Source organism: Syngnathus scovelli, chromosome 4, assembly GCF_024217435.2.
Source record: "Syngnathus scovelli strain Florida chromosome 4, RoL_Ssco_1.2, whole genome shotgun sequence".
NCBI classification, from domain to species: Eukaryota; Metazoa; Chordata; class Actinopteri; order Syngnathiformes; family Syngnathidae; genus Syngnathus; species Syngnathus scovelli.
The window spans coordinates 8,484,760-8,496,640 of record NC_090850.1 but is presented as its reverse complement, the minus strand read 5'-3'; the positions used below and the strand labels follow the sequence as shown (position 1 = coordinate 8,496,640).

At 48.7% G+C, this 11,881-nt stretch overlaps 1 protein-coding gene across 4 annotated transcripts; it reads left to right on the top strand.

The window, feature by feature from the left end:
• Window positions 1-647: 647 nt before the first annotated feature.
• On the top strand, window positions 648-11,390 carry LOC125967488 (low choriolytic enzyme). 4 transcript variants are annotated; one of them, XM_068650439.1, is made up of 10 exons: window positions 653-806; window positions 891-958; window positions 1,375-1,408; window positions 1,521-1,571; window positions 8,882-9,031; window positions 9,118-9,247; window positions 9,541-9,719; window positions 9,944-10,025; window positions 10,990-11,114; window positions 11,232-11,390. In XM_068650439.1, coding segments are annotated over exons 1-10 (870 nt in total). In that variant the 5' UTR covers window positions 653-757; the 3' UTR covers window positions 11,234-11,390. The 4 variants fall into 4 exon arrangements, with proteins under 4 accessions (XP_068506542.1, XP_068506541.1, XP_068506540.1 ...); XM_068650438.1 differs by lacking the exons at window positions 10,990-11,114; window positions 11,232-11,390 and adding exons at window positions 10,304-10,428; window positions 10,558-10,716 and having other exon boundaries at window positions 660-806; XM_068650441.1 differs by lacking the exons at window positions 9,541-9,719; window positions 11,232-11,390 and having other exon boundaries at window positions 648-806; window positions 10,990-11,105.
• The last annotated feature ends 491 nt before the right edge of the window (window positions 11,391-11,881 follow it).

Genomic DNA, 11,881 nt, shown 5'->3' with positions numbered 1-11,881 from the left:
CGACTTATACTCCGGAGCGACTTATATATGTTTTTTTCACGTTATTGTTCACTTTACGGCTAATGCGACTTGTATTCCGGAGCAAGTTTTAGTCTGAAAATTACGATCCTATTTAAATTTTGAATATAAAACACATCGTTACATTGAATGAGAATAAGTAAGGAAAATTTGTGGGAATTCTATTGGTGAAATCTTGATATCACGTGCAGGAATGGAGCAGGGCGACCAAATGCAACTTGGACCAGGGTTTATTGAAGGAAAAGGGTGTTGGAGAAGAGAATGACGTGGACAAAGAAGCAGGAACAGGCAGGAACAAAGGGAAACAGAGAGGCAAACTAATAAGATGGGCTAACAGAACGACAACGGGACTGACTGACTGACAGGGCTGGCTAACAGAAACAGAACTGACAGAAGCAGAGTAACAGGATAAACCGACAAATGAACAGAATGATCCAACAGGGGAGTGACACGCAGACAGGAACTAGAACAGCTGATGTTCTGGTCGTTACCAAGACTGCACCTATCTACACCATATACACCTACACCAGACAGGTAACGAGAGGCACGTGCAACCCATTACACTGATTCCAGGTAGGGAGGGGCGAGTGCATGACCGGAAACCATGACAAACCTGACAAACAAGGAAACCACCAGAGAAGGGGATTTTTAGCACATTGTGCCGCACAATTAACCATGGAAACTTACATTGAAGCGCTTAGTTTGGCAGCTGGAATCCGTCAGACACACCTTATTTGCAATGTATAAAAGGCAACCACCAAGTACCACAGGCATACCTGAAAACACTGGTAAGACAAGATTGCTCTACTTTTACTTGCTTTATCTGTCAATTCATCTCTCTCTGTCTCTATTTAATTTATTTTCATTTTTAGAAAACAGCAACACCATGCCGCCAATTGTCATCACTGTTCTCCTTCTGTCTTTTGCAGCTGTTTCTCCGGTATGGTTTTTGAATTTTACAATTTTTATATAATTTGATCAATGACAGTAAAGACATGCATTTAATCAGTTTACTGATGTAGGTTTTTTTGAATAATTGGCCATCGTTACCAGTGAGATCTTAACTATTTATAAGAAAAAACATTTCTTTTCAAATATTTAAGACCAAAATCTCTGAATTTTTATGAAATAAGGTTTTGTGATTTGTAACATCTTCTCTATGAAGAATTTAAAGGCATTTTGCTTTTGTAGGATTTTTCTGCTATTGCAGTTTCCAGGTCTTAGTCTCTTCAAAGTTTTCTTTTGTTTTTGTGGTCCTCCTACTATAAAAATGATCAGTTTACATGAAATGATTTGTCTTTTCACATGTGCACTGTTGTGAATTGGACACTTGAGAATGTGATTGGTTTTGTCCAGGTCTCAGCAAACGGCAACGGCAAAAAGGAAAAGGGTTTGTGCAAATTTATATTAATGTACAATTGGTTGTTTGAGTCTCAGTGTGAACAATATGAAAATGTTCTAGTGCTTTTTTTGTGATTGTATTTGTCCTTATTTTTTTCCAGAAGAGTCAGTTTCTGGAAAAATTGAAAAAGCAAATGCACATGTTAGACCAGGTAAGTGATTTCCTTTGGCAATGAAATGTAATGTATGTACTGAGATCTTTCTCTTTGCATTATTCACCTGAAAGTCCGTTTATTCATGCAGGTTGTGGCAAAAAGACACTTTGAGCGAAAAAACACAAACATTTTCAAAAATCCTATTTATGGGCAATAAAACTGACAGAAATACAAATTTACCATTTTCAGTTACGCAGTCAACCAAATATTGTAATATATGACCATCTATATCTCGTTTATTTATGTCAATGCAGTGTATTAAAGTTAAAAAAATAAAAACCGAAGGGGAAGGCTTTAAGTGAAATGGATGTGAATAGGTTGCTAACCAATGAGTTTTAAATGTTTATCATAGTGCATTATGAAACCTCAGAATTGATTCTGTTAAGGATCGGACAGTACAGCCAAGTGCGTAACGACGGACTTTATTTGAAGGGGATGATGGGAACAGCTGGCGCTGGAGCGGCGATCGGGCTGGAGAGGACAACGATTCTGCGAGGGTTTCGAGTAGTCAAGTGAGTCAATTCTCTCCGGGAATGATGAGCGAAGCAGCATCAAGGGACAGACTGGCACTCGGGTCTGCGCTGGCAGCGCTGATATAGCGCTGTCCATGAACCCGTGGCAGGTGACGGTGATCCCACTGACAGGGGGGCGTGGTCCCGTCGCAGGTGGCACCAGCACGTGACAGAACCCCCCCCACAAGGGACGGCTCCCGACGTCCCCAGGAACCGAAAATAACAAAACAAAAAAAAAAAACTAAAAGGAAGGCACTACCCCGGGTGGCCAGGTGGAGGGGTCAGCACACCGCTGAAACGTCCGACACCTCGCCAGACGCAGGATCGACGGGCGCGGGGGCAGAAGACCCCGGTACCAGTGGGCAAGACCACCCTGGACCCTCACCCCTGGTCCCCCCCGTCCCTCCTCGGGCGCCCGCGCCGAGGACCCGGTTGGTCCGGATGACAGCGATGGAACTCCGTGATGAGCGAACGGTCGAGTATCCAGCGGCTCGGAATCCAGGAGCGGTGCGCGTCGTCATAACCCTCCCAGTCCACGAGGTATTGTAGGCCCCGACCACGCCGCCGCGATCGGAGCAGGGAGCGGACAGCGTAAGCCGGGCCCCCATCGACGAGCTGGGGCGGCGGCGGCGGAACGGGCGCCGGCGCCAACGCGCTTTCATGGATGGGCCGCACACGGGACACGTGGAACGTGGGATGAACCTTCATGGAGTCTGGAAGGAGCAGACGGACTGCGGCCGGGCCAATCACCCTCTGGATAGGGAACGGTCCAACAAAGCGGGGCGCCAGTTTGCGGGATCCCGCTCGCAGCGGCAAATCCCGCGTCGAGAGCCACACACGCTGCCCCACTCTGTACTCCGGAGCCGGCGTCCGGTGCTTGTTCGCCTGGCGGGCGTAGCCTGAAACAGAGCGGAGAAGAGTGGCCCGGCCCCTCGCCCAGGCACGATGACAACGGCGGACACAAGCCTGGGCCGACGGGCACGCCACACCACGCTCCTGGTGGGCGAACAAGGGTGGCTGGTACCCGAAGACGCAGTGGAAAGGCGAAAGTCCCGTGGCCGAGCTGGGAAGGGAATTGTGAGCGTACTCTACCCAGGGAAGCTGTTGTACCCACCCGCGCTGGTCTCCGGCGGCCATGCATCGGAGAGACCTGCCCAGTTCCTGGTTCAGGCGCTCCGCTTGACCGTTGGACTGAGGGTGAAACCCCGAGGAGAGGCTGGCCGTGGCGCCGAGGAGTCGGCAGAACTCCGTCCAGAAGGTGGAGGCGAATTGAGGTCCTCGGTCTGACACGATGTCTCGTGGGAGACCGTGGTGACGAAACACCTCCCGCACCATGATGGACGCTGTCTGCTTTGCAGATGGGAGCCTAGGCAGAGGGATGAAATGCGTCATCTTGCTAAAACGGTCTACCACCGTGAGGACCACCGTGTTTCCCTCTGAGGGGGGGAGGCCCGTGACAAAGTCGATCGACAGGTGAGACCAGGGACGCTGGGGAACCGGCAAGGGTTGAAGCAGCCCGGCCGGAGGACGAGTAGGCGTCTTGTAGCGGTTACAGATTGAGCAGGCTCTGACGTAGTCGCTGGTGTCCACTTGCCAGGTGGGCCACCAGAAACGCTGTGCCACCACGTACCTCGTGCGTGCAGCGCCGGGATGACAGGCCAGGCGTGAGTCGTGCGCCCATTGCAGCACGGCCGATCGCAGGCCTTCAGGGACGAACAGGCGACCCTCCGGGCAGTTGCTAGGGCCGGGTTGATCGCGTGATGCGGCTTCCACTTGGCGTTCGATCTCCCATGTAAGAGCCGCCACCCGAACCGAGCTCGGGAGGATAGTGGGAGGCGGACCCTGTCCCTCCTCCCCACCAGGAAACAAACGCGACAGGGCGTCCGCCTTCGCGTTACGGGAACCCGGTCTGTAGGAAAGAGAGAACTCAAACCGGTCAAAGAACAGAGCCCACCGTGCCTGTCTCGCGTTCAGTCTCTTGGCCGATCTCAGATACTCCAAGTTGCGGTGGTCGGTCCAGACAATGAACGGAGTGGTGGCGCCCTCCAGCCAATGTCGCCACTCCTCCAAAGCCAACTTGACGGCGAGGAGCTCCCGATTACCGATGTCATAGTTCCGTTCTGAGGCTGACAAACGGCGAGAAAAGAAGGCGCACGGATGGAGACGATCGTCTTGGCGGCTGCGTTGAGACAACACCGCCCCGACACCCACGTTCGAGGCGTCCACTTCGACCACGAACTGTCTGTCGGGATCGGGAACTCTGAGGATGGGAGCGGATGTGAACCTCCTCTTAAGCTCCTGAAATGCTTGTTCTGCCCGTTCTGTCCATTTGTATGGAGAGGCGGGGCTGGTAAGGGCGGTGAGTGGCGCGGCCGCCGTGCTGTATCCACGGATAAAACGGCGATAAAAGTTCGCGAAACCTAAGAATTGTTGCAGCCGCTTGCGTGTCTCGGGAACAGGCCATGACGTGACCGCCTCCACCTTCCCAGGGTCCATTTCGATGGATCCCTCACGCACCACGTAGCCGAGGAATTTGACAGAGGAGGTGTGGAACTCGCACTTCTCTGCCTTCACGTAGAGCGAATTCTCTAGGAGGCGTCGCAGCACCGCCCGAACATGCTTGATGTGTTCAGGAAGCGAGCGGGAGAAGATGAGGATGTCGTCCAAATAAACGAACACAAATTTGTCCAGCATGTCTCGTAACACGTCGTTTATCAGTGACTGGAAAACTGCTGGGGCGTTGGTGAGCCCAAACGGAACCACCAAGTACTCGTAGTGTCCGCTCGGGGTGTTGAAAGCCGTCTTCCACTCGTCTCCCTCCCGGATGCGGATCAGGTGGTAGGCGTTGCGAAGATCCAGCTTGGTGAAGATGGTGGCACCCTGAAGGCTCTCAAAGGCGGAAGAAAGAAGAGGCAGAGGGTATCGGTTCTTTACGGTGATTGCGTTTATTCCCCGGTAGTCGATACACGGACGGAGCGTGCCCTCCTTCTTCTTCACGAAGAAAAACCCCGCTCCCGCAGGTGAAGAGGACGGCCGTATGATGCCGGCTGCCAGGGACTCCCGGATGTACTCCTCCAGTAGACGCGCCCCTTGGGAGGGAAGGTGCCGGGCAACAGGTCGATGGCGCAATCGTAGGACCGGTGTGGAGGAAGAGAAGCGGCCCTGGCTTTACTAAAAACCTCCTTGAGTTCGTGATAAACTGCTGGGACATTGGAGATGTCGGGACTGTACCTGGGCGGGGCTCTGCCGAGTGGGCTGGTGGCCGCCTTCAGGCACACTCGATGGCAGCGTTCGCTCCACTGCCGTACGACCCCCACCTCCCAGTCCAGCACCGGGTTGTGCTGCCGCAACCAAGGGTGCCCCAGGATGAGCTGCTGTCCTGGGAGGGAAAGAAGAAAAAACTGGATGGTCTCGTGGTGATTGCCGGAGAGCAGTACCTTAACCGGTTCTGTCACGAACGCCACCTCGCCAATCAGGCGGCCATCAATGGCACGCGCGGGAATGGGCGGGCTCAGAGGGAGGAAGCCGACACCCCACCGACGCGCCAGGCTAATGTCCATGATGTTCCCCTCCGCGCCGGAATCCACCAAGGCTGCCACGTTCTGGTCGCCCCCCGCAAGCTGGACACGTGCCTGCAGCGTGAGCGTGCTGGGACTGGGAGAGCCGGTGCTGGTCGAGCTCACGCGGATCCCCCGACGCCGCGTGAGCTCCGGCCTTTTAGCGGGCACCCCGCCACCCGATGGCCCCCCTCCCCACAGTAAAAACACAAGCCCAGCGAGAGGCGTCGACGGTGCTCCTCCGAGGAGACCCGAGCCCCTCCCAGATCCATGGGCTCGGCGGGTGGAGTGGTGGGCGGGTCCCCAGCAGACGGAGGAATGTGGCCACGCGGATTCCGCGGGGACCTCCTCTCCCGATCGCGCCGCCGCGTCCGGATCCGCCGGTCTACTCGGGCCGCCAAGTCCATCGCGCCCCTCAGGGTTCGCGGGCGATCGTACGACACCAGTTCGTCCTTCATATAATCCGCGAGGCCGTTTAGGAACGTGCTGACGAGCGCTGGCGCGTTCCATCCGCTGCTGCCGGCCAACGTCTGGAATTTAAGGGCGTACTCCGCGACCGATCGGCTACCCTGACGCAGCGTCGCCAGTTCCTCGGCGGCGTCTTCGGCGGCGGATCCCAGGTCGAACAGGAAGAGCAATTCCTCTGCGAAGGCGTCGAAGGAATCGCATGCCGGGGCCATCCGTTCATACTCTGCCAAACCCCATAGCCGCGCCTCGCCCGTGAGGTGGGTTAGAACGAAACCGACCTTGGCTGATTCTGACGCAAACGTGACGGGCTGGAGGCTGAACATTATGCGACAGTTGGTCACAAACGCCCTCACGTGCTTGGGATCGCCGTTGAACTTTTCAATGTTGCCGAGGCGGGGCTCCGGGACGTCCACGAGCCTCCTGGCCTCGGCAGACGGGCGGTGCGGGGGTGCCGTGACAGCCGGGGACGCAGCCACCGACAGTCTCTGGAGGGCTTGGGCCATCTCCTGCTGCTGCAGCTGTTGTTGCTGACCAACCTCGATCAGGTTCCGGATGTCGGCGGACAGGCTGCTGATGGCGGTCTCGGCTCGCTCCAGTCGGCCCAATGCCGTCTCGTCGTTCGCTGACTGCATCGTGTTGGCCAGTCTGTACTGTTAAGGATCGGACAGTACAGCCAAGTGCGTAACGACGGACTTTATTTGAAGGGGATGATGGGAACAGCTGGCGCTGGAGCGGCGATCGGGCTGGAGAGGACAACGATTCTGCGAGGGTTTCGAGTAGTCAAGTGAGTCAATTCTCTCCGGGAATGATGAGCGAAGCAGCATCAAGGGACAGACTGGCACTCGGGTCTGCGCTGGCAGCGCTGATATAGCGCTGTCCATGAACCCGTGGCAGGTGACGGTGATCCCACTGACAGGGGGGCGTGGTCCCGTCGCAGGTGGCACCAGCACGTGACAGATTCTTTGCTTGGCTACAATGCAGAGCGGGATCCTGGTTAAAGTAAAACATTTTAAACTTGTTTGCGACTTAATGTTGCAAATAAAAATATAATGTCAATGTGAGGGTCTGTAAGGCTCTTTGGCCATAAGGTGTAAATACTCTGGTATATGCACTCAAACATTTCAATCAAATTGGGTTTCTCGCGTCGGGGTATAACTTTTTTTTTAACCAACAATGGACGGATAGACCACAGACAGAAGCCCTTTTTTAATTGTGAGGATGGACCGGGAAGGAACGATTACCGTATTTTTCGGAATATAAGTCTGTTGGGTCTAAATACGATTAGACATTAAATCACTCACTGGAATGAAGAGGAGAAGACAACCAGAACAGGTTTACTCGCGAGGAGAACGATAGAGAAAGCAATCTCAGTTACAACCTCCATCAGTTCTGAATCCTTACTCCACGTGCCCCTCTTTTTAATGTTATGGTTGCCCTGGTTACAGAGGCGTTGCTACACTAAGGGAGGGGGGATTGTGTCTGTAGCAACGCTGATTAGCAAAAGAATGTAGTGTGGTGTGAATTAGCACTTCGTTGTTGGCTCGTGACCCCCCGCAGAGGCCTTCCCCAGCCGTCTTCCCTCACAGTTGCCTGACTCGTCCTTGACTCAAATACCTTGAAGCACGTTGATTGCCGCTTTGCTGTGGAACAAATGCAACTAGACCTTTGCTAACTTTATCTACTTGGTAAATTAACACATAATAATAATAAGTAACTTGTCCTAAACACTTCAACACACATTAAGCAAACGTGAGGTAACTGGTATGCAGTTCCTTAAACAAACATTGAGTAAATACTGGATAACTTTTATGCAACTACTTCTAACTGTATGTAACCCTTAACAAAGAAAAACAGGTCTGATAAACTACAATCTATGAACCACACCTACATCTAAATGAAAAGGAATGAACTTCCTGTGAATCAAACAAAGAACATGTCACCTATGCAAATAAGCCCTGCTCATTGTTAGTGAAGGCCTCTTACGGGAACGAAAACACACAGACAACATAAGGACAGGAAGGATACAAATGGCTGACAGGGATCAAAAGACATCCCTATCACTAAAAAGGAAGAACCTAGATAAAAGGAAAGATAAACTCGTAAAGGCGAGGCCTCCAGGTCTGGCAGGCCAAAGCTTCACTTAAAATTATTCCAACAAAGTCACACCGGAGTATAAATCCATCAATCGTCCTTTATGGAATCTGTGCCGCTGACGTCGGACTCCTCAATTGCAGTTCAAATTATTCCACAGACCCATATAATTCTAATCAACAATCTTATCAAACAATCTCTGTCACTCCAAGTCCCTAAATCCTATGATCAAATCCTTTGTCCTTTATGTAAACGACCGCCGCGTGGGCGCTGCGCTACTGCAGTTCAAATTACCGTAATCCCTTGCTACATCGCGGTTTGTTTATCGCGGTTTCCCTGCATCGTGGATTTTTACATTTCGAAAATTTATGAAGAATTTCACATGGAAGTCGCTCCTGAGTATAAGTCGCCTCTCCACCCAAACTATAAAAAAAAATAAAAAATGCCACTTATAGTCCGAAAAATACGGTATATTGTGAATATGGACAGACAGATTAGGACAGAAAGTGTCCGGGTTACGGGACCAAGGATACATGACGGGCTGGCAAAATTTGGTAAAGTGTTCACCTCTGGAATATTGTCTACCTGTTGTGGGAACATTGACCTTATAACTGACTAAAGGAACTGTTCGACATGACAAATCACACTGTCTAAATCTTTGCTGTTTGTTATTCTACAGGTTTAAACCTGACATATGGGGACATTATGGGTGACATGATTGATGACGACGGAATTTTGAGGAATGCTGTCCCCTGCACCAGCCGTGGCTGTAAATGGCCAAAATCCGGAAACAAAGTCAGAATTCCCTATCAAATCTCTGGCGCTTTTAGTAAGTCATCGTAAGACAAAGGGTTGCATACTATAAGTGTGACTTTGATCAATCAAACTTAGCAATTCAATGTTCTGTGCCTGCAGGCAGTCAACAAAAGAGACTTATAAAAAAAGCACTGCGTGAGTTCAGGAGGGGAGAGCGCACAACCTGCATTCGCTTTGTCAGGAAGAGAAGTAGTGATATAAACTATCTATCCTTCATATCAGACATGGGGTAAGAAATACAGTTACTAAAACTCACATTTGTTTTCCCCATTGATTCAGCTTATGTTCACAAAAAAAGCACCTCCGTCTTTGAGTTGAAAGACTTTAGTACTGCTGTGGTTGTTTTCCAGTGTGAAATAATTTGTTATTTTTGAGTCAGTTGCTTGCTTACAAATATTTCACTTTAGTGTCATAAAATCACAGTGGGGCAACAATTTAGTAAAATTCTGTACAGATCTCTGACTTTCCATTTGGCTAAAAGTCAGCAAATCAATCATGATATCAATTGATTTTGTGTGCCAGGTGTTGGTCATACCTTGGTCAAATAGGTGGCAGACAGCCAATCTCCTTGCAGAGAAATGGTTGTGTGTTCAAAAACATTGTGCAACACGAGGTGCTCCATGCACTTGGATTGCACCATGAGCAGGTCCGCTCTGACAGAGATGATCACGTCATCATTAAATTTGAAAACATCATATCAGGTCAGCTTGCCAACAGACTTTTTACAGAATTGGTACTGGACTTACATGTGAACATATTGACTATGGTTCAATTTATTTACTATCTTCTTGGAAATGGCTGACGGCTAGTCCAAAGTGTATGCTACTTCCCACCGACTATAAGATGGGTGATGGATATTTTTTATTGGAATTTCATCTTACTGAAAGAAATTTGAATTAAATTATGGCTTTCTCCCTGTATGCAGGAACGGAAAGAAACTTTCAGATTGTAGATACAAACAACTTGGGAACCCCCTATGATTTTGACTCTGTGATGCATTACAGCCCGTGAGTATATCTGTCCAACCATATGATCTATTTGAATGCAGATGTCCAACTGCTCAATGTTTCTGTTTTTTTTTTTTTTTTTTGCTCAACTTGCTATTTTCCAACATGAAACTAAACATCTAAATTAATCCATATGTTGTCATCTGTTGTGGTAAATCTATTTAGAAAATCTTTGGAAACATGAATGGTCATCCATAATGGGAATTCCAGTTGACTCTCACGTAATTCTGCATTTTATGATTTAAAAAAATAATGGGTTATTTAATTATTGTTTCTAGACTTGCCTTCTCCTCAAATGGCGAACCGACCATCGTTGCCATAAATAGTTCTATAACTGATTTTGGCAGAGCAACAGAGATGAGTGCCAGAGACTATGATCTTGTCAATCTTCTTTATGAGTGTTGTGAGTAAACACTTTGTCTGATAATTTGTGAATCAGCATTTGCTCCAAAAACATACAAAATACACGAACATCTGCCTAACTGTATAATTTCGCCTGTTAATTGCTGTCTATTTTCCCTCTCACCATTAGAAACTTCAAGACAAACGGAGGATGTCCAAGTCTTGTTGAGGTCTCCGGTGGTGACAGAAAGAAATACTAATTTTAAATGTATTAACTGGTAATTAGTCATAACCTACAGTGATTTACATATATTTGAATCCAAAAATAAATACATTGTAAAGAGTTAAATGTGTGAGTTTTCCCTTGGGAACCCCCTATGATTTTGACTCTGTGATGCATTACACCCCGTGAGTATATCTGTCTATTTGAATCTAGATGTCCAACTGCTCAATGTTTCTGTTTTTTTTTTTTTTTGTTTTGTTCGTCTGTTGTGGCAAATCTATTTAGAAAATATTTGAAAAGATTACTGGTCATCCACAATGGGAAATTCCAGTTGACTTTCACCTAATTCAGCATTTTATGATTTGAAAACATAATAGGTTAGTTAATTATTGTTTGTAGACGTGCCTTCTCCTCAAATGGTGAACCGACCATCGTTGCCATAGATAGTTCTATAACTAATTTTGGCACCGCAACAGAGATGAGTGCCAGAGACTATGATCTTGTCAATCGTCTTTATGAGTGCTGTGAGTAAACACTTTGTGAATCACCATTTGCTCCAAAAACATACAAAATACACGAACATCTGCCTAACTGTATAATTTCGCCTGTTAATTGCTGTCTGTTTTCCCTCTCACCATTAGAAACTTCAAGACAAACGGCGGATGTCCAAGTCTTGTTGAGGTCTCCGGTGGTGACAGAAAGAAATACTAATTTTAAATGTATTAACTGGTAATTAGTCATAACTTACAGTGATTTACATATATTTGAATCCAAAAATAAATACATTGTAAAGAGTTAAATGTGTGAGTTTTCCCTTTAAAAGATTCTCTGTAGAATAGGCCATTGGCTCATGAGGTAGGTGGACTCCAGGTTGACAATACACAGATGAGCTAACTGATTGATTTATTCGATGCAGTCAAAAAAATGAAAGAGCAAAGGATCACTCATTGCCTGCCATTTTCTTCAGCATCTTTGGCTCCTTGGCAATTGAGGAAAGCAAGGACATGCCACCAAGGGTCATTAATGGGTCGTGTCGTTAAACTTGTTGCAGCATCAAACAATCCATGCAAAATGTGTTCCTCTGTTTTCTTTTCGTCCAATCGTTGTAGGTGGCTGCCCGCTTAAACAAGTCCCAGTCAGTGGTGTCGAAGCAGTCACGAAGTGCATCGGAGGCACCCTCAGGCCACACTCGAACCTGCCTCCGAACCGGCCTGGATGCCTTTACCAAATGTCTGTATGCGGGCAAAAGCAAAACGGTGAGATGGTCAGAAAGCCCCAGATGGGGGAGGTG

Coding starts and splice junctions, on each gene's coding strand:
- LOC125967488 (XM_068650439.1), top strand. CDS start 758: ATGTATAAAAGGCAACCACCAAGTACCACAGGCATACCTGAAAACACT. Junction 1,409..1,520: donor CAACGGCAAAAAGGAAAAGG/GTTTGTGCAAAT, acceptor ATTTTTTTCCAG/AAGAGTCAGTTTCTGGAAAA. Junction 1,572..8,881: donor AAATGCACATGTTAGACCAG/GTAAGTGATTTC, acceptor GTTATTCTACAG/GTTTAAACCTGACATATGGG.